Source organism: Bombus vosnesenskii, unplaced genomic scaffold (genome assembly GCF_011952255.1).
Source record: "Bombus vosnesenskii isolate JDL3184/JDL3185 unplaced genomic scaffold, Bvos_JDL3184-5_v1.1 scf7180000013274, whole genome shotgun sequence".
NCBI classification, from domain to species: domain Eukaryota; kingdom Metazoa; phylum Arthropoda; class Insecta; order Hymenoptera; family Apidae; genus Bombus; species Bombus vosnesenskii.
Window position 1 is genome coordinate 1 of NW_022882932.1, and position 23,367 is coordinate 23,367.

Genomic DNA, 23,367 nt, shown 5'->3' on the forward strand with positions numbered 1-23,367 from the left:
GTCGTCGAAAATCGATTGGGATGAATCACTTCCGATCGAGTTACATACAGAGTGGGAAAGGTACTATGCCCAATTACCCTTATTAAACAACGTCCGGTTCCCACGCAAGGCAATAATCGAGTCCGCAATGGAAATTGAACTGCATGGTTTCTGCGATGCCAGCGAAAAGGCTTACGGAGCCTGTATTTATCTTCGAACCCTTAACACCAACGGCCGTGTTTGGACCCAACTTCTAACCGCAAAATCGAAAGTCGCCCCACTCAAGTGCCAGACCATTCCTCGGCTCGAGCTGAGCGGAGCACTCCTTCTTACGTCCCTGATGTCGACAATACAACAAGCCCTATCCCACAAAATTACTCGAACTATCTATTGGACCGATTCCACTATCGTCCTCCATTGGCTCAATACATCACCTCACACCCTTAAAACATTCGTCGCTAACAGAGTCTCCGAAATTCAAACAAAAACCAGCATCCGCGATTGGCGCCACGTTCCTACCGACGACAATCCCGCGGACTTAATATCACGCGGCCAAACACCCGAAGAGTTTCTGCGCCCAACCATCTGGCAGCACGGTCCTGCATGGCTCTACCAGTCGGAAGGCTATTGGCCGACATGGGCGCTAATGCCGCAAGTTGAAGTACCGGAGCAGAAAGGGGCGATTTGTCTGTCCGCAAACCCCACCGATTACAGTTTGTTGCAAAGGTATTCATCCTGGCCCAAGTTGATACGAATCATAGTTCGTTGCCTCCGTTGGAAACAGAAAAGGAACCGAGCGGCACCCCTAACCGTTACTGAATTACGCATAACGCACAATAAACTGATAAAATTGTTGCAAAACATCCATTTCTCCGAGGAAATTCGTACACTCCAAAAAGATCGGAACGCGGCGATAAAGGGTAAGCTCACGCGACTCAATCCGTTCATAGACAAGGAAGGAATATTGCGAGTCGGGGGTCGACTCAGTCATTCGTCGATGACCTTCGCCCAGAAACATCCCATAGTATTACCTAAGTCATCCGTTACAACACGCATCATAGACCACGAGCACAAGATCCACATGCATTCCGGAACGCAGGCTACGTTATACGCAGTAAGACAAAGATACTGGCCCGTTGACGATCGAAGTCAAGTATGGCGGGCGATCAAAGGCTGCGTCCGCTGCTGCCGCGCTCAACCACCGCCGGTAGAATACGTGATGGGTAATCTGCCGGAGGCGCGAGTAACGGAATCTCGCCCATTTACAAACGTCGGCGTCGATTACTGCGGGCCGTTCCACATCAAGGAAAAACGAGATCGTAACCGTCGTCAGATAAAAGTATACGTAGCCATTTTCGTATGCCTAGCAATTAAAGCGGTACACATCGAGCTCGTTGACGATCTCACTAGCGAAGCCTTCATCGCCGCTCTTCGCAGATTTATCGCTCGACGAGGCTATTGCTCCACCATCCATTCTGATAACGGCACCAACTTCAGAGGAGCAAGCAACGAATTACGAGAGCTTCACGATTTATTACAATCGGACGATCACAAGGAAAAAGTAACCGCATTTTTAGCCGACAAACAAATCGAATGGCGCTTCATTCCCCCTCATTCGCCGCATTTCGGTGGGCTATGGGAAGCAGCGGTGAAGTCATTTAAACGCCACCTCAGGCGTGTAGCCGGCAACGAGTTACTCACCTCTGAACAATTGAATACTCTTATCATAGAAATAGAAGCAGTCCTCAATTCCCGCCCGCTAACTCCTATCTCCACCGATCCAAACGATCTCCTAGTCCTCACTCCCGGACATTTTCTCATTGGCGATTCACTAATGTGCTTACGTGATCGAGATTTCAGAGACATTCCATCGAACCGACTCTCCAGATGGCAGCATATCCAACAGCTTAAACAGCATTTTTGGAACCGCTGGCATAAGGAGTATTTGAACGAGCTAACCAACCGCAATAAGTGGAGCAAGGGTGGACACGGCATCCAAAAAGGCACAATCGTCATCCTCAGAGAGGACAACGTTCCCTCCATGCATTGGCCTCTGGGCCGAGTTATCAAGGTTCATCCAGGCGCCGATGGTGTCATCCGGACAGCTACAGTTCAGACGGCAAAGAGCGTTTTGGATCGGGCCGTCAAAAGGCTTGTCCCACTGCCAATTCAACCCGATCTCGAGAAACCCGAACAACTAGCCACCGAGACGAACTAAGATGGGAACTTCAACCACATCTCGCTAATTTGATCGGTACCCTCTCAACGGGGGGAGGATGTTACGCCATGCGGCTTGCCATAGATCATATTCTTCACTGTCGGTCGCGGCACTATAATGTCACAGACGGATCGTCGCGGCTGCCCGGCAAAATAAACATTGTAGTGGCAAGCGCATGGTTCATTAAGCAGAGCGACCTCCAGAAACGTCGATTCGTGGCCGTTATTTGATCTGGCGTAAAAGACGGTGGCGTGATCCGAAGGTAGTGGGGGTCGCCTTCCAGAAAGAATCTGAACGTTTCGAGAAGCCAAACAGTCTACACATATTTTGTATCACGCATTACATTGTCACATTTCCTTTTGTTATTCCATTTAGATTTTCTAGTTAATAAGTTGTGCAATAAATATTAATTTAGTTGTGTTGATTCTGTGAGATTTCATTGAACTACCCTTATTATCATAATCGAAATAAGGGAAGCGATCAGTTCGTGGCGTCGATAGTTCAATCGTAACGAGAACTTACAACTCTCGTTGACGTGATATCTCGCGATCGCGTCTCTCCGCGAATGATCGAAACACCATCATTCATTCCTATTTTTATGAGCTTCGTCTTCGCCAACTCGTAACGCATTGTTCCTGTCTCTCTTCGTCTCTCTTCTCACTTGCATCGTTACAACTAGAAATTTTTATGCAATTTTTACGCACTTTTTACATCGTTCCACGAGCGTATTCGACGCCGAAGCGGCAAAGTTTCCGGCGTTGCAGCTGCAACGGGCGATCAAAGGGGTTAGTTTTGGTCGCGCAGCTTCGTTTGGCCACGCACTGGCCGGAGTAACGAAGGTTGCACGAATTTATGGCGCATAAATTCGCCTGTTTCGCGTGCTTTTACGAAGGACGCGCAACCTCGTGACAGGCTTCGAGCTACGCGAGGACCTTCGCCAGGAGGTCTTTGCTCCGGCGCTTCCTGTTCTATTTAATAAACGGTGATTTACACGCGTTTCATCGCCTCGAACAAATTCCGCCAGTTCGCTTAGCCGTGCATCTGCGACGTTGTCGGCCGACGATCGATTCGGCGACTAAACTCTGGGACGCCAACGGTCGTTCGTCTTTCCATGACATGTGCTGAGAAATTCGACGATTAAAGTTGGGCGAGTTGGACTTCGATCGTTGGATGGGAGAATCGCTGGAGGAAAGCATTGTCAGCGTGAATCGTAAGGAGAATGTTTGGTTTACTCCTCGACTTGGGATCTAAGAAACTTTGATTGCGTGAGAAATCTTCTTTAAAGTTCTGATAAGCATTTTTTGGAGAAAGTTATTGTAAATATTCAATAATCTTGAGCTAGTATAAGATATATATGTAGTACGATCATTATATCCTTCCGCAACCTTCAAGTATCGATGCTAACCGAACGATCATCAAATAATTTTCTGTGCCGGCTTGACGTGCCGTGAAATCAAATGACTTGGATAACTTCTCATGATTTTCAAATAACTATAAGAGTCAATGGAATTTCAATGATCCCTCGCAATCTTCAAAGGAAATTGATTTTCGTATGGAATAGCAATGATTAAGTTCGACATTGGTGATTGTTTCTGTGCACGTAGAATAGAAATACTCTTTATTGCTAAAAAAAAAAAACTTGCTTTTTACTTGTTCCCACCTTTTTTTCGCCATTACCTAATATTTTGTGAAAAATCTCTAAAAGCTATCTCTCACAACCACATCCCATATTTTCTTACTTCTGGCAGAAAAGAAGCGGCAAGATAAAAGATTCTATTAATCATCTCTTTCTATTGCTACTGCAATGTTAAACCGTAATTCTTTTCTAGTTTGTATACACAGATCACAGAATAAACGTGGGAGTATAGTGAAAATAAGAAAGAAAGAGTACAATATCGTGATTAAGAACATCGCACTTACCAAGGTTTGCCCCTTGACATTTTTACATTCTCTTTTCTCCAAGAAAACTCTTCTTGACCTATTTATTACAGCGATTTACATGGCTCGTACAACGCGAGCAGATTCTATCTTAACCTGGATGCAACTCTTTGTGCGGTCTACGAAATTACTAAGCGTAAAAGATACTAATTTCATGGAAAGATTCATTCGTTGAGTGAGCGAAGGACTCGTAGTTCTATCGCGAGTGGACAACATCTACTTAGTTCTAGGGGTCGGGAAATTCCATTTCTGGTGCAATTAAAACTTGTTTATATTTTGTCAAAAATCTTCGTACAGGGAATATAACGGAACTGCTATAACTACTTGATCTTTTTGTTGTTGCTCTTTCAGTGGTAAATTCTTTAAATCATAATAATTCAATGAAACACTGCTGATGTATGCATTTTTTTTATTATTGCTATTAACTTTCCATATTATTACTTATTAACATAGTATTATTTATTTTGAACTGAATAGTGCTACTTAGTTCAATATTTAAATATTTTATTAAAACACTTTTTATTATAATGGAATTTTTATTCCCTCCCGTTTTTCAATTTTTACTTCTTCCGAGACTCATACAGAGCACACACACGGAGGAGAAATCCATTACATGAGAACGACGATAAAGCAGAAAAATCGAGAGCTTCCAGTCGATCTTCAGCCAATCCTGCCAACCGTTTGGGAACGGTTCTGTGCGCGAAATTTTAAACGAGTTTCAATAGATCGTCTTAAGTCCGCGTTCGAGAAAGTTCCGCGAACTTCCGCTAGATCGATTTAAGCGGATTTCGAGGTGGCTGTTTTAACAGACCGTGATATCCGCGCTCGCAAATTCGACGTTCCGGAATCGCCGTGGTTCTCGTGGAATTTATCGTCGACACGAGCCTTGTAAATTTCCTCGATGCTGACGTTCTACTCAAAACGCTCGCCGTTTTATTCCGCTCGTCGCCTTTGATGTTTTCTCAGCGAGTTTCGCGGATGTTTGAAGGAAAAACAAAATTAGCACGTGCGAAGACTCGTTCATGTTTTCAGCGAGAATCGCGTGCAAAATTCGCCAGCTACCGGTGCGGCTTAGTTGGTCTGCGGTTAATGCATTTTTTATCTACTTCATAAAATAGCGTCAGGTGAGAACGGCGAACACGCGAGTTTGGAAATACCAGCTTTCAGACTGGAAAATGTTCGACGACGTTGAATAATTCTTAGTTTTAACACTTTTCTAATAATTATTCGTGTTTATCTAATTCTTTATGTCCTGATACTTACAAAAAGAAGCGCATAGGCTGAGTGTAGAAGGTGAACGAATATTTATGTAATCCGTATATTATATTTTTGTGGAAACATTTCTTGCTAAACTATGCTCTGTAACGTGTTATTAAAACAAAAGGTTTTCTCGTCAGAGAACAGTTAGCGATGCGAGGGCAGTATCTAATGAATGAGGTATTTGAAACTAGCAGACTAATAAATAGCTTCCGTGAATGGTAGTCAGATCTCTTTTTTATTCTTGACTACGGAGTTATTCGTGTTTTTTTAGTTTTTAACGTATTGTGTTTAATTTTACAGAAATTGACAATCGTATAAATTTATCTTTACTAAGCTCTTATTGATTGTTACAAATTCCAAATTGTATTTTAACGCTGGTTCATCTGATAGGAAGTCACTGTAAAAATTATAATAAACGTCCATTATCACCAAGGCAATTACAATTTTCTATTTAACATTTCGTAATTTGAATCAATGTCAATAAAAATGTCGGTAAAAGCTATTGCACTGGAAAGTCAATATTCTATAAATCTCTCAGAAATCAAATTGACCAACTCCACTTTTTCTGTATTTCTCGATTTCGTCCCGTAAGCACACGATGAATGTTCAATTCCCGAAAAATAACTTACTTACGTAAGCTCATTTATTACAGGAAGACGACGTAAGAGCAAATTCAAAATAAATTAAAGATATAATGTTTGTAATGTCATCGCTTTCTTATATATGCGTGTCAATCTAATATAAGATGATCCAACAAAAATTCTCGACGAGTCTTACAGAACGAAGAGCTTCGACTTCAGGTTCTGTCCGTCCACGTAAGTGTAAGTACACATGGATAGAATGGCACGACCTCGGAACGACTTACGTTCCGCAACGTTATTCTAAGCGATGTTCTGTCCCGGGAAAAGGGCATTAGTCATTTTCCGCGCTGACAGGCGCTTCAAAGCGGTTTCCACGGGAGCCGTTATTTAACTTACTACTGTTCTCGCTTCGTTTCCTCTTTTTGTGCCTCGTGGCGAGCGGTTCTTCACACTGTCGTAGCTGAAATGAGATTATTTCGAGAAAATAACATCCATCGATCGAAGATCTCCCTCGTTAGACTTTCTGAAGTTTGAATAATTACTGTTACTCGATCGCTCTTATCGTCCAGCTTGATTATAATTGATGTCTTTTTGGTATTCATCGTCTTGAGTTAAACATGAACTGACGATTTAAGATGTCTTAAATCGATCTGAAATAAAAATTTATTCTTCTTTGCTAGATATACTCGTAGTATAAAAAATTCTGGAACATCGAAGATTTTCTTCTCCTTTAAAAATTGTTGCCTTTCGAAAATGCTTGAGCTTCGTGCATTAGCTTCGTAGCGTAAAGGTCAAGTTGCTCTTTTCGTGTAGAAAATTAAACTTAAATTCTTTACTCGTTGAAATGTCAGTAATGGTATTTTCTACTCTTCTGTTAACAAATCTAGATGAAATTGTTCTACTTTACTAATAAACGTAATTAGTACTATAAGTTAGGTAGAATGGTGGTTAGAAATTCGGCTTAGGAATCCGCGATCGACGTCGATGAAACATGACGAAGAAAACTGGAAACACGAAGAAAGGCTAATATAAATCCGAGATTAAAAGTGGCTGAAAACATCGTGAGGAACTGATGTGTAATATCTTGAAAGCATCGAGGAGCGGATGGGGGCAGGGAAATATGCGGTAAAGAGAAAACGCTTACCCGCTTTACAGGCGGTTCTCTCCTATCCACGGTGATTATACATAAATTAAACATCATAATATCCAGCGCGACCATCCGAAAACCTTTATTCTAACGTATAGAACGCGTGTTCAGCCGCACCGTTAACCGTGTTTTAATTACACGCCGAATACAGAGGAAGCCAGTGCGCCTCAAAAACATCGCTTTCAGAGGGAGGAACGCAAAGAAGCGTTTTTGCATCCGCGTGGATGTTCACTGTGTGTGAAATTAATGCTCGCAGCATATGGGATTAATGAATCGTTGCGCCGGATCAAGTGACTTATCAAACTGAATCGTATTATGCTAAAAGCTGCTTATACATCCGTGCTCCTTTTAGACCAGAAATTATTTGATGCTATATGTAATTACATTCTATGGAAACGATGATCAATATTTGAGTACCGTTTTGAATAGCTCTTCTTATACGCATATATATTACGTTACATTCGAGTTTCCACAAAATCGAACAAATTGTGTTAAACCCAGCTTAGCATTCCACAAACAGTTTAGACATAGGGACAACGGGATTAAACTTCTTCCCTATAGAACATCGCTTCAGACCACTTACGAAATTTCCACAATGCGGTTACACGATCATTACGCTTTGCCTATACAGTTTCCAGATTTAAGTTTAAGCTTCTATCTTAAATAGAATCTTGAAATATCACGCAACACGTATCGCATTGATAAACGCGACCATCCTCCCTTTTCCTTCCCACGGTTCTTGTACTCGCTAAACCTCTTTCTAAATCCAATCGATCTTGCGTTGAAAAAGCGTCGTCGTGTTCAAAGGGAGCGAAAGCTCTCTTTTACGCTGACCCCGAACACCATTCGCGATTCAGTCGCGAATGCGTTTCAACGAAAGGTTTTTCGCCCGGCCATAAATTACGTTCCTCTAAGCGAGACGAGATAGCCCGAATACGGAGAGGGTTGCAGAACTTGCAGTATCTCCTCGCGGCTGCAAAAACAATTTTTCCCGCTCCCTTCTTTCCTCTTTCTCTGTGTGTATGCGAAATGTTCGCGTGTCTGTGAGAAGCACGGCGCGCGATTTCCAAGTCCACAGTTGGCCGCTACCGCCGCCGTTGCCGGGCACCCACCCTCGGACCACCCTTCGAAGTGTCGCTAGGAAGCCTTTAAATCATTCGGCGCTCGACGTGCGCGAAAATATCCAGAGAATTCGGAAGTAAGCGGCTGTAGTCGCTCCTTTTTGTCCGGTACACGGCCTAGGGTAAGGATGCCCGGAGGAGGGGGCGACGACTGGGGGCTGTGCATCGGTGCTGGATGGAGATCGGGTGCACGCCTACGAGGAACGTGTCCCAAATAATCCCGAATTCGAACGGACAAGTGGGCGGACCTGGCCCAAGTCCAGTGGTACTTTCGGCACGGTGTAGAGCGTGCCGTAGGATGAAAAGCATGAAAGCCCCCGTTTTCGAAGGCAGGAATCGTTCTCTAAATCCCTCCTTCGCTATCCCCTCGCCCACGTTCCTCGTTGCCTTTTTCATCGTATCTGTTGGAAAACGCGCGTCGCGCACCTAACAGATTCTCTAGTGGATGGGGCGGGCACAAAGAAGCGAGTATTCAGACTCCACTTCCCAACCAAGGGAATCGTTCTCTACCGACCTTCCTCCTTTTCCCTGCTCCGTTTGTTTTTTCTGCATCGTTCTTCGCTGAAAGGGGCGCATCAAAGGATAAAAATAGATGCGTTCTTATTGCATCCACTTCGTCTAATTTCCTAATCCTCTTTCTTATTTCTTCTATGCTTCGTGAGAGGATAAGAAGATGGTTCCCCTGCCTCATCGTCATCTTCTTGATTTTTCTTAGTCTCCACTTCCACTGAAAACTGAGCATCATAGAATGCAAAGAATATCCTTGTTTCATCGTCTTCATCCAACTTCTTCTTCTTCTTCTTCTTCTTCTTCCTTATTACCTCTTTCTCACGATGAACAGATCGTTCTTCTGCTTGTCATCACCATCTTTCCCTTCTTTGTGCCACTTCTTTTTTGTGTAATGTTCCCTCGCGTTGTCCCGCATCTTTCTTCAGTGACACTAGTCAGTGATTCACTTTGCTCGTTTCTTGCGCACGCTGGGGGAAAGCGAGACACATGCCAGAGAGCAGGGTCGATTTGCGCGCTGTAAATATTCGTCGCGTCGCATCGTTTATGACCTCGTCCGGTTTGTGGTTCCCCACGAACGGCCTTAATTCATCCAAACTCATTTTCATATTTCGTCACTGCCCCTCGACCACGCTTAGATAGTAACAATGTCCGCCGACTAGTGTGCAATTCGTACAACATGTGAGTCCCTCGAATTAAGAGCGAGACGACTCTATTTTGAGCGTACAACCGCTCATTATGCTACGCGCGCGACGGGAGAACATCTTACGTGTCATTTACGATGTTCTGTTTAGACACGTCGCGTCGCGCCGTAAATCCGGTAAATTTTGCATCGGTGGAGATGGTTTGTTTGTCATGAAGCGTGCCTACGCGGATGATGCATCATGTATGCGCATATGTCAGCGTCGCGCCACGGGGAAACATTTATCGGTCGACGGAGGCTGTCGATAGACTTGGCTGTCGAGCGGCGAATCTTAGAATCAGGACACCGTTTATTATAGAATGGAATAAATACAAATATCGGTTGAGTTTTTAAGGGGTGAACGCTGCGACATTCTGGATCTAGTTCGTGTCCGGATATGAGCTGTTACTACGTGGCCTATTTGGACCTCTGACATTAATCTCTGCAAACCTTTCAGATATTGTTTCGATCATTCGCGGAGAGACGCGATCGCGAGATATCACGTCAACGAGAGTTGTAAGTTCTCGTTACGATTGAACAATCGACGCCACGAACTGATCGATTCCCTTATTTCGATTATGATAATAAGGGTAGTTCAATGAAATCTCACAGAATCAACACAACTAAATTAATGTTTATTGCACAACTTATTAACTAGAAAATCTAAATGGAATAACAAAAGAAATGTGACTATGTAATGCGCGATACAAGATGTGTGTAGACTGTTTGGCTTCTCGAAACGTTCTGATTCTTTCTGGAAGGCGACCCCCACTACCTTCGGATCACGCCACCTTCTTTTACGCCAGATCAAATAACGGCCACGAATCGACGTTTCTGGAGGTCGCTCTGCTTAATGAACCATGCGCTTGCCACTACAATGTTTATTTTGCCGGGCAGCCGCGACGATCCGTCTGCGACATTATAGTGCCGCGACCGACAGTGAAGAATATGATCTATGGCAAGCCGCATGGCGTAACAGATATCGAGCTTGATAATTGATTCGTGTTTATTTTTTAGAGTTTCAGTATTTCTTCTATCGTTCGATGAAACTTGGCAAAATGAACTTTTATGATATTGGTTGACGATTTACTTATTTGAGCCACATCTTTATGGTTTCGATATTTTTATCCTTAAAGACGTTCATATAAATTTGTTAGAATACACTTCTATCGTTCAGGTATCTTTTGTTATAGGAGAGGATTTAGAAAAAGTCTAATCAGTTCAAAGAAAATCATTTTACTATAAGGTGGAAAAGAAATTTATACGCTAAAATACAAATAGGATTAATAAGGATTAATGGCAACTTTACGCGATGCTTAACTTTGGCTTTGTTTCGTAACGACGACAAAGGTTTATTTTTGTTCCATTATTGAATTAATAATGCGACTCATAAAAATCTCAAATTGAATTATTAACCTTTCTTTGAGTTACAACAATCAGCCTTTCCATCGCAAGTAGCAAGCAGTAATTTGCGTGGACGAGGTACGAGAGGAGCCGGTCTGTTCTCGTCGGAATAAAACACCAGCTTTATCTCTCGTTCTTAATTAGGAGAAATGCACGGAAGTAGGTAAAAATGCAAACTTTCCGAGGCAATTGGAGCGCTGGATTCACGACGCTTCGAAATCCTCGCGTGTTTTTCCAGCCTGTGGAATTATCAATTTAGGCATTAGGGCCGCTTTCCAGTCGTTTCCAGTGGCGAACCTCGGAGTTTGCCTTGCTGCTCGGACTCGGCAGGTTCAATTATTCATTCCCAGCCTCTATACCCGTTTCGTCTTTCGTTTACTCTTTTTGCTGGACAAGGAGGAAACCGCGGAGGATTCCTCTTCGATGTTCTTTCTCTCCTTTCGTCCTCTTCTTTCCTTTCCCGTTCGTTGCTGAGGTTATCCAAGATCAACCAAGAGAAACTTACAGTGTTCTTTTACCTCTCTGTCTCCTCTTCTTCTCTCGATTCTCTCTCGTATTCTCTGGTCCAGCTCTTCGTCCTTCCCATCCACTTTCCAAGAGACAAACAAACCGTTCGTGTTGTTCTCTTAATGAAAAATGCTTCTACCGAGTTTCCTCGATGATGGTACTTCATCGAACGAGCGCCACGATAAATTCGTTTCGTCTCTACTGGATGTTGGAAGGAACGAAAAACGTAATGCCGCGCGGCTAATGAAATTGCCCGCGAGATCATTTACCGAGGACCACGGCTTTCGCTTAATCTCTGCTCGGTGAGGTAACTGGACGTTGTATAACGAAAGTACGATTTCGTTCCTTCAAAACTTCAGAAACGATGGTAAGATTACTCAACATCAAAATTACTTAATACCACGTTTGTTTTCCACTTAATCGCCTAGATTCTATTTTTTCTTAAAATATCTGGAGTTTGTAACTACGTAACAATGTAGATTATGTATTGCTTATCGATGTATGAAGTAGCAATCATCCGATATTTCTTTCGAACGATCGCCTAGTACCGTAATCGCAGTTCCTTCTTCACTGACCGTTCGAGCGTTGATTAAGCTACGTTTTCTTGAATGACGAAGCGGATATTAAATCGGAGGCAATGGCGCGAAATGGCACGTCGGAAATCACTATGAGTTTATCGTCGACTGACTCGACAATGTTGCAACGTACGCGCACCTTGCGTTTATCCGGTATTAAGTGAACGCGAGAAATAGCTGCGTCAGCCTGAAGGCAATGATACGTACGATCTGTCTGACGTAGTACTTGCTTTTACGATGTCGAGTTAACTAGTTACAACGATCCGGTAGATAGCTTGCGATAGAACCTACAACCATAAATTTACTCTACGTTCTTAACCAAAAATCTGTGGTTTCTATTTACTTTTTCTTATCTAGATACTGATCAAGTTATCGTATGAAAAGAGAGAGAATAGGTATCGTTATCGAGTCATGAAAATCTAATCTCACGATTCAATCTAGTAGTCTTTACAAAGTTCAATTTCTTTCTCTCTTTGAATTCTTGATCCTCGATCTTTTCGCGCTATCATCCCCTTACGAAAGACATTCCTCCGCTGATTCGCGTATCACCGCACAAGCTTACATCAGCTCGTAGACGACTGGTCCGTAATTATTCCGTTCTCTTTGAAGCAGACTCTTGCTCTTTCGAAAGATGAGGCGCGAAAACGAATCATCCAATAGAAATCCTGCTCTACCTAGCGCCCGCATTGCAGGCTGGCCAAAGGACGATTTACGAATCGTCGTTGATGCGGGATCACCCTGTATCTCCCTACTTCGTCCGTTGCTTCCTCCACCGATCGATCTACAACCGAGGAGAATTTAGGAACGCTTCGTTAAACCGCGGTGCAAAAAAGTTCGGCCACCGATTGGGCCAAAAGCCCTGGAACCCTCTTCGAGGGATGGCAAGCGTTTTCAATCCCCTCTGCTCACCCTCTCCTCCTTGCTCGTCGAATCGGTTCTCCTCCGTTCAAGGATGAAACCCACGACTGGAGATCTTGGTCGACGACGAGTTTTGGATGGCCGCCCAATCGCCGCCACATATTCCTATCGGCATCCAGCCTTCTCTGTCACTGCTCATTCCATTATCCGCTTCGGTAAGCTCGGCCTGGCTCCTTCCACGTCGAGCGTCGTTAACCTACCTCTCTGTTTCCGGGATTTATACGCACCGATTCTAGACTACCACCGAACCAGAGGAACCCGGACACCTTCGACGTTATTACCTTTATTAAATCGAACACATCTTTGCTCGTCGGCTGCACGCAGCTTGTGGACCGCAAAATCTTGCCACGGTCCAAGTTTTACGAGCGAATCGGAGGCGTGGTTGGAGCCGATCCAGCCATCCGGCTGCGATTCTTCTGCGAAGGGATGCGGAGCATCGCGCGCGACTCGGGAGCAGAGGCGGATTCCTCGCGGTTCTTAGGGAAATTCATTGTCGTCCGGAAACCAAAGCAATCGTCCTGCTTGCATAGGATTCGTTCCTCGACATCTTTGAGACAGGCCACTCGGGTGTAGATTTTGGAGGTTGACGTACGAGTATATGGAGGGCGATAGTGGAAGCAGTATTTTGGTGATAAGTTGTGAAAGTGGGTCTTCGGCGAGAGTTGAGAATAAGATGAACGTGGACGGTCTAGTTTCTTTGGTTTTGTTTATCGTGGTCTTGAATTGTACTTGTTAGTTATCTTCGACATAATGGGACAGAGTTTAACATAGTTTCGTATGCAAACTCATATTAAATTCTTATTATTCTATTATTCTAGTGAAATCTTATTGTCCTGTCAAATAAACTCCTGCTAGTTAAATCGACCTATCTGAGCTTCTATTATTTAAACCAAAGCTTATCGATAGTGTTAAAAGACATTTTCAGGTAAAGAAACTCGCTTAAAATTGAAATACAAAATTGATTAAACACTCTCGTCTTTTCAAACGTACGCTTCACTGGTCACGACAATCTTCAAATCCTCATTTTTACTTTACCTCTTTACCCATTCAAAACATCTAATTTTAAATGCACCCTTGTCCAACCCTCTCACGCTTGCCCTCCAAATTGCAAATTGATAAGAAGTTATCCGGGGAACCGGGGCCTCAAAACGAGGAGACGCGCCCAATTTGCCACGTCGCGTCGTCGCTAAATCTAATTAAATATTCGTGCCTAATTGGTAAACAACGGCTTAATTAAGACGAACGATCCGAGTGTCCGGATGACAAGGACACCGGGAAAAATAATTTTCTTCGTCGGTTGGTAGGTGTGGTGATTTAAACTTTTCTTCGAAGTGTCGTGCGGCAAATAGTTAATATTCCGCTTTGGTGGGTTGCGCCAACGCGCCGCGCGGGACCAGCTGGAATTTTAATTCGGCCGCCTGCTATTTCCATCCCAGTTACGTTGCATCTCGCTCGCGGATATTAATTTCTTCGTCGTTATCCTCGTGGAGCGCGATGTCGTAATGTAATCAGTTCGTAACGTGTTTCTCGCCTTTTCTAACCAATCCCTCGCCGCAAGCCGGTTATTCAACTCCTGCTAAATTTCCACCATGCATCGATTGTGTATTAAAACTCTTTTCTCAGTCATTGCATCTGGTTGTGCACTTGGTGTAGAATGAATTTTTTTATTTTAAGTGTCGCGAATTTTATTGCGGTATGGAAATTAGTAAAATTGAACACGTTGGGAAGATTTGATGGCGAAAACAACAAGTTATTGGCATAACACTATGATAATGGTTATTAACACATTTTTTGTTTCTAAATAAAATTAACATATTTTTGAAATGTATCGTATTACATAAACCACATAATTTGTGGCAGGATATAAATTTCAGAAACGAATAATTCGAATATTTTTCATATCTATCCTTTGTACAGAGTTGATTTGTTAGGAGGAAGATGTTCATGCTCTGAAAGTTTCATTCAAACCTAGACAATGAAGACTGATCTCGTTTTATAAAAGTTTCCTTCAAACGAATATATTGGAATCTGTAAAAAATTATCGTATGAATATTATTCCTGAATTCTGAATTTTATTCCTCAAAAGTTATTTTTATTTTTCAAGCCCTTACAAAATAATGGCCAAGTATTTTGAAAATTCCATTGATACACTACAGTGTTGCATCTGCTTGCAATCGATAAAACGAGTCTTAATTATGTTCCATCGTAAATTTTATAATTCGAACTTTGTCTATCACCGACATCGTCGTGCTTGCAAAGATTTGATGAGGAGTATGATTTTTTTCGGCACAGATAAAGTGTGCAACTTTATTTGGAAACAACATCGTTCTGATTAAAGCTATTATTTATAGCAGCGAGACTTCGATATCAGTTCTCGTCTCGTAGTTTTCTAGCAAAGTGGGAACAGTCTGCATGTCACAGCTGTTTTTAAATATGTATTGGTCTCGTGACGAAGGAATGAAGGGAACTGGCCTGGATAACGTTAAAGCAATTCGTCAAACGAAATATTCCACTTCTCGAATTTCCCATTCCTTGAACTGCTTATAGATCAAACTTTCGAAATTACAAGGCTGCATTCTCCTGTCTCGAACGGTGTTACCACTCGAGCTCTATTAGTAGCACTTCCAGGAATACATAGTCATCGATCATGCCATTCTTGTAACGTCTAATTTATCGATTTCTTCAAGCAGACCGCTATCCTAATTTTAAACGATCTTGCGTTTAACCTAATGCATCTGTTAAGAGGGCGTCTTTGATTTTAGAATAGAACCATTATCTTCGAGTTTAGAATTGATTACACAAGCCGATACCTTATACGAGGTCAGTTTCAAAAAACGAAAATTTCCTTGAAATTGATCAATCGTTCGGAAATAAAAATGTCGAAGATCGGACTACGATCCATCAATAGCTCACCGGGTTTTGTACTCATCGTGCAACGATTAAAACTCTTTTCGTGAACGTTTCTTGCCCCTTACCAGCTAGAACCGTGATCGAAGTCTCACCAAACCTCAATTCAGAAGTTTGTGGAAATCGAGTCTTGATTGTACGGATTCCACTGGCTTGATGGGTGTTAGTGTATCACATCTGTCTTACTCGAGACTCGCTGAAAAAATTGTACACCGTACATAGATAGGAAATCGTCTGTTACGCGGACACTTTTGTCTATTGTCAAATAAATGTAAGGGAGAAGCAAAGGATGGTTAGAGATCTAATTCGATATAGTTTGTGAGTTAAATCGTAAGTAAAAGACTCGACCAATTTATAGATCTGCAGGTTTTATATCATTAACAAAATGATCCACTAAAAAATAGTATGAAAGGAAAATAAGGATTTTCTTATGGCTAGTACAATTTTTCCATCAACTTTTTATTCCAACGAAGCATGAGAGAAAAGAGAAAACGATAAAGGAAGATCAGTAATGACACGAAGTAACGATATGAAAGAAGCGACAACAAAAGAAAAGAGTGGGATAAAAGCACCGTAGGCAGAAGAATAGAGAAAGAAAGACAGAAGGAAGTAAACAAATGTTTCAAGAGCCGCATATAATTATAACCTTAAACTACCAGCTAATTAGAACCGGTCAGTTCCGGCGAATTGGAATTTATGTTTCGTTATTTTATAATATATTCTGGCCTGGAGCGACTGGCGCGCGCTACGCCATAGCGAGGTAAGAGTGTTGGGTCTGGGACCCATGTGAATTCGCCAGATGATTAACATTGATACCGGATAATAAACTTAGTTAAAATTATTGGCTGCGATGGCCGTCGCCGTCAGTAATAAATAAAAGCTCGCACGAGCAGGGACACGCCGAAATACCAGCTTCGCTATGTTTCACCTTTGTCCCTTTTACCGACTTTCTCTATTCCCCGATTATCTCGTGCACAGCAGTGTTTCTCTCTTTCGCGCCTCGTCGATTTTCCTCGCTGCGCTTTTTTCCCGCCTTCTCTCTTTCGTCTTCTTTTTGCTCTTTAACGCTCGCAGAGTCTGTCTACTACGACTCGACGTCGTTTACCTTCTGTTCTCCCGCAGAGGACGTGTGTACATACGTGCGCACGTATACCTATAAATGGATGTATACATACATGGAAACAGCAGTACATCGTAGTCACGCCGGCGAGTACACCGAATTAGCTAGTCACATTTTCGAGGGTCGTTACCGGCACTCGGTCGCTACTTTCCGCTGATTTTTCGTTTCGCGCCCAGTCCCCGGTGTAATCTCGTTTCGTGTCACGCTTTTGATACGACTTCATACGTCACGGTAACTTTCCAGCCGGTTGGTTCGTCCTAGCAATTCTATTACGTCGTCCCGAGAGCAAGCCGGCAAATAATCGCACTCCACGTTCTCCAGGAGGTCACGAGCAGAAGCTCCTTTTGATTTCGAAGATTAGATGCAGAGCTATTTTTTCGCTTAATTCATACGCACGTTCAGATCGTGCAAAACGTGCACCATCGCCGTGATTTCTCTCCCTCAGTTTCTACTTTTACGCTTCACTTCTGCCACGTTCTGGTTTATCGTCGTATGTCACGAGAACTGTAATTGCTGTTTACATAGGCGGGAACCAACGATATCCTCGCGTCGAAACCACGACGATGTTCGGATCGGATCGCGAATTGCAATCCTATCGCTTTCTCCGCAATATCGCGGATATTCACCCGTGTTTGATTTGAGTTAATATGCCTGTGCAAACGTGTATCATCATCCCCTTCTCATCAATTTTATCAACTTTCCTTTTGATTGCTTATATGGCATAGTCACGAATTTATCAATCAGTCGTTTAAAATCCAGGATACCTGAGTATGTCTTTGCCATTAGACGCTACATCCTTGTTCTTCAAATTCTACAGAAATTCCACGGTACCACAGTTGTCAAAAGGAGCATCAACTCCGTCTTTGAATTTGGTATATCGAACTATTCTCATCCCTTCAAAATTTTACAAGAACGTATTTGTCATCTCAAAAAATTATATCGCGATATCTCTATTGAACTCTCATTTCCGTCTCTATGTCTTATCTTCGTTCTTCAATTTGGAATCGTATGTACATTTCATTATTAATTTTTAAATTTAACAAAAATTCCACGTTACCAAGTTATACGATTGAATATTTTCCAAACAAAACATCTCCGAAATCCCCATCGAATTCCCATTTCCGCGGATGTCTATCCGTGAAAATGGTGAACGATTGCTTTCACGGAAGCCACGGGTTCGATTAATTTCGCGAGGTGTCGCACGAAAAACAGCCGTGGAAACGTCGCACGATCGCGGCCTGGCCTGGCTATTCGTTCTCGGGCGAATTTATGGTTTCGTACGGTGGCGGACGACAATGGTGTCGAGCCGGCTAACGAACGTGCCGCGGCTTAATTTAAAACCACCGGCGAGCAGGTCTCTTCCGGTCGATTACGGGCCGGACAAGTCTTTCCTGGAGAACGGCCACTGCCCTCTCTATCTTTCTTTCCCGTTCGTTTCTGCCCTTACACGTCACCCTCCCCCCATGACCCCCGTTATCCGTAACGTTTATTTACTGGACTCGTGTTCTCGAGGTAACCGTGCCGTCGTGTACATAAATTCAGTTGGCCCATTGCACCCCACGCCACCCACGCCCGCCCGCTCTGTTTCGCTCGCTTTCCTTTCGTGCTTCTTTTTCCGGGGTGTATTTCAGTTTGTTGTCTTTGGTGACGGGCCAGGAATAGAGTCACTTTCCTCGTTCTATGCAAGTCTTCGTTGTTCGATGGTTGTTGAGATGGCAGGTCTTCCTCGCACGGCTGCTGTGTATATAAGTCAATGTGCAAGGAATTATTGTGCGTTTAAAAGAGCCAGGAAAGATAACGCTCTCTTTTATGGTGCTAATAATTTAACCTTTTTCCGGACTATAAAGTACCGCAGCATCTATCACCGTTTCACTCTTGCAATAAAATCATCAATTGCTTCAGGCCATTCTTCGAAACTTCTTCATTTATAAAATCTTCAGTTGTAAGGCAGACATGTAAGAAATTTGTGCAATGGTACTTGTAAAGAAACACATATCATCACCAGGCTTGTGTTTATAGTTCCATTAAGTTACAATTAATTCTCGATTTTTCTAAATAAACCCTACTGTAGTGTAGCTTCTGGCTGGTTAATTAATCTGGTTAAATGTGATTAAACTCTTATTCGTTAAAAATACAAAAGCTGTAAGGAGTATACAGAAATTACAACGATAACTTCTTATATATTGTAACAAACTTCTAATCCAAACCGTTTAAGTCAATCGGTAATAAACCTGGCGCCTTTAAAGTAGTTTTCTCCAAAATCGTAGAGATTTTCCTCTTCTTCCCTTTCACAAAGATAAAAAAAAAAATATGGAGGGTAGGAAATGCTAGAAAGAAAGGGAGCCAAGCTGAAATCCATCCGTGCCTTATGAAGTCGAGATTGATGCGTTTCGTGACTGTTCCGGTATATTGAACGAAGGAAGAGGAGAGAGTAGGTCGATTCAGTGGGAAATCGATCGAGGGATTACGTGCACAAAGGAAACGTACGGGTCTTGAAACTTTAAGCACGTCTTGCGAAAAAGCATCGCGAGTATGACTTCTACCATCTTTCCCACTTCTGTCACATTCTCATGAGACATTTACTCGTTCTTCGATTATTCTTCTTATCATTCTTGCTCGCGCGAAAACTATTCGATTCACCTAGAATCCCTATAACCATGAATCGCGTTCTGGAACTTGCTTTTTTCCTCGTTAATTACCCTTCACGAGCTACTCGTCGTTGCCATCTTCAAAGTTTGCAACGATCTCGCAGCGGTTGCAATTAATGTCACCGGTGTGTCAGTTGTCAAGATGACTCGCGGCTAAAGCACGAGAAAACTACAATTTGTATTTGAAAGTACCGCTCGTTCGTCGACGTTCGTGTCTTGTCCAATTATAGGCAAACGACTTCGAGGCGTTTTTGCGCAACAATTTTCCTCATTCGGATATCAAGTGATGAAAGTATCTGCTGTTATTTTCATCTTCCATGAAGAATATCTCATAGAATTACCTATTTTTTCTAGCGGAGTTTTCGCTCTGTTCTATTTGTCCGTGTGCTTCAACGGATCGTTTCAATGAATAATCGCTTTCTCTTTGAGTTTCCCCGCGTAACTAGAAAAATTTGACGTGTAATTAACCTGTTAAGAGACTTTTTTATACCGTCTGTGAGCGTATCTAACATATGCAGAAGAATTTGTATATAATCTTCCATTTAAAACACGACATCGACAAAGGTTTCGTATTTTTGTAGTTTCAGACTGTTTGTGCATTTTCTTTAAATTAACAAAGCTTGTGAAAGATGCAAGTTACTCGTGACACGTTATATGCTGGTTCGTTGATCGATGCGTTTATAAAGCGTGCAAGAAAAATTTCGCTGTTCCCATTGAAATGGTAAAATTTTGGACAAATTCTCCACGAGGTATGGAATGTACGGTCAGATCACGATGTATCGCGACCGCAAATCGGTAACAGAAGCAACAACATACGTGGCTCAGTTATTCGCGGAACAACGGTGCGCGACCAAGGACATCAAACTTCCAACCGCACGGTTAACCTCATACCTCGGTTGTTCAATTTCCCAAGATCGACTGTTCGAAAATTAATCAATCATGTACGGTACAATGACCGTCGAAGATCTCTCGTTCAACATTACTCTCACGTACATGTACGCGCCAAGATTGTTAGACCGTGGACACGCGAGGCGTTGTCTACTTCCGATCACGCTCACGCGACACCTTTTCACAGGGCGTCCAAGAAGCGGCGTGTTCCCGGCATGAGTTCAATTCTCGTTACAAGATTTATTTTTATTTGAAACACTTGATATTTTGATATATTGACACTTTGTAACGTTATTAAAGAGTAATGCCGTATATCTACGAAGTTACGGAACCTTAAAAAATTATGAAAATTATGAAGTAGTATAAGCCATCCGTAACATAAACCTATTTCTTGTTGGTGCCATAATGCGATTTTAGCGAGTAGAATTGTAGAATTTTCTTTTTCGTGGATTATCTCAAGGACAGTTCGACTCGTTGACTTAGAGAATTTAACGGAGTTTGATGGAACTTGCACGTGAAATTTGAATGTACAGTTGTTTAAAAGGAATTGAAAACAAAGTGTCGTTTAATTGCACGTGTTAATGTTAATATGCATTCTCAAAATTAATGTGAAATTTGCGAAACAGTAGATACAAACTTGTACAATTACTCGAATGATACTGAGAACGGTTATTATACGGACACAAACATGCTACCTATTCTTCGATGCTTTCAAAGCTCCCTTTTTAACCTGTCACTTAATATTCTCTCGCTCTATTCACTCTCAAGAGGACTCACCCCTTAACTTCTGCATACCTAACCCAAAACTCTCAAATGTCACGTTTCTCAAAGACGAACGGCGAAAGCTCTCCAAGCCCACGTTCCAGCTTATAGCTTCATTATCTGACTAAGGAAAACATCATAATTCTGCATTCGTCAGGCAACTACAGCTCTTAGTACCTTTATCAACGTATTATGGCACCTTCCTCAATTATCCGTCATAATATTTCCCAAACAATTTCTAACGCTAACAAACTGCAAAGGATTCGTTGCATTAACTTGTATTTACTGAGTATTTGACGTACACATTCACACAGTTTAACCTTTGCGCTCGTGTTATTGAGGTACTTACACTTTCTGCTACCTTTGACGTGGTATTACAACATTTTCTCACGGTATCCTCTATAACGTTAATCAAACAAGCTGTTACTAAATACAGAATATGTAAGACTGCTTAATATTGAAAATACGTAGATAATTGAAATTTGTAGAAGGCTGTATTTATGACGTTCGTACACATGTCTGCTTCTATACACTCGCAGTTACGGTTTCTACACTTTTCAGAATTTTTACTAAATCATCTTCCATTTCTACAATATTCTGGTGATACTAAACTACGTACTTTACCGCGATGTTACGACACATTTCCTTCCAGATGATTCTGATCTAATCTTTCCGGCGCCTTCGACGCGCTATTCCTGGAGGAGGAAATATTATAGAATATTATATATCTTCGTCTTACGAGGCTCTGGAATAGAACTTTGCAAAATTGTAGTTTCAATGAAGATTCATAGCCTATGCAAGTATCAATGAACTCTTCGAACAAGTTATAGCAACCTTTTATACGGATTAAAAATTGCACTAGCGTAAATCAAACTTTTAGATCTAGTAAGATTAATTTAGATCTAGTCGCGTATTTCAATTCTTAAAGGTAAATTTCCATTAGTCTAACGATTAATAAAGGTAGAACTTTATTCTATGTTTTCGAAACTTGGAGAAATATAATGTATCTTTTGTAACGATAAACACACAGCACTCTTTTATGAAAAATAATAGTGGACTGACTTACATCGTTATTCTCAGCCCTTTATTCTTATAGCTTTAACACCAAAACGATACTGCAAAAATACAACAGAATAAGAACAACAGAGAACCTGTTCCACAAAGAAAAATGAACTTATGGAATAGTGTAGAAGGTATGTAATATTAAAGCTAACAAACGAACTGAAGATCACAGGTTCAAGACTCAACTTTCCCTTTTACAAAGACTTTTGTTCCTCACGTGATACGAGCGATCGAAAGTGCTGTTAGCTTCTATTTGCCAAATATGCAGCATGCATGCCTGTGTCCGTTGGCTTCCGTATGCGCGTAATTGTGACACGCATGTCCATGTTTATTGGCGTGCACACGCGAATGTGCAGTCTAGTGTACGTCAGCGCAGTCCCACTCTTTCTCTCCTATCTCTTCTTTCATTTATCCTTCTTCCTCTCTTCCCGCATTAGCATTCAACAGCCACGCATTGCTGCACGTATTTGCAGATATAACGCAAATAAACCTCACGAGCATGCCGCGCACATGTTTCGCGCGTAATATTCCTACGCTCGCCGAGGCTATTCTCTGCTGCACTGCTCACCTTCCAGCTAGTTACCGTCAGCACGATCCTCCTGCTCCATTTTCCTCGCTATGTATTTTATTTGCTATTGTTTCCCCGACTGTTATTTCTTCTCTCCCCTCTTCCTTCTTAACCACCCCTGTAATATGTGCGTTCCGATTTGCACGTGTTGTTTTTTCCCTTTACCTAACGTTTACCCGATTTTCGAAACCAGCGGGAAAATTTTTGTTGGGTTCTTGGATCTAGGAAGGCGGTAAGAGTTGTTTGATAACGATAAAGTACATCTTACTGGAAACGAAAGTGGAAGTGTGATAAGGTTTTGGGGATGAAGCGACTTAAGGATTGTGTAAAGTGGACTCGGCTCTGCAGATGTCAAATTGGGTGCACTATTATTGTTGAAATAGGACACCTTTGGGTGTGACAGTAGAACGAATGAGGTTAATTCTGTGGAACATTTTTACACGGTTAACTAAAATTGAATCTTGGTTGAAATTAGTTTTTACCGTGATTTATTAAAGTTGAAAATATTTTTTGATATTTGTGATATTTTGTATTGTTCGAAAAGCGAGATACCGAATACGTTTATATTTGTTCCA

General features: G+C 42.1%; 1 protein-coding gene across 1 annotated transcript; it reads left to right on the forward strand.

The window, feature by feature from the left end:
- The first annotated feature begins 127 nt into the window (after positions 1–127).
- LOC117231808 lies at positions 128–1,715 on the forward strand. The gene is made up of 2 exons (XM_033490611.1): positions 128–1,627; positions 1,710–1,715. The coding sequence occupies exons 1-2, from the start codon at positions 128–130 to the stop codon at positions 1,713–1,715; spliced, it is 1,506 nt and encodes a 501-aa protein (XP_033346502.1).
- The last annotated feature ends 21,652 nt before the right edge of the window (positions 1,716–23,367 follow it).

Bases quoted from the DNA above. Each gene is read 5' to 3' on its own strand.
- LOC117231808 (XM_033490611.1), top strand. From the start codon at position 128: ATGGAAATTGAACTGCATGGTTTCTGCGATGCCAGCGAAAAGGCTTAC.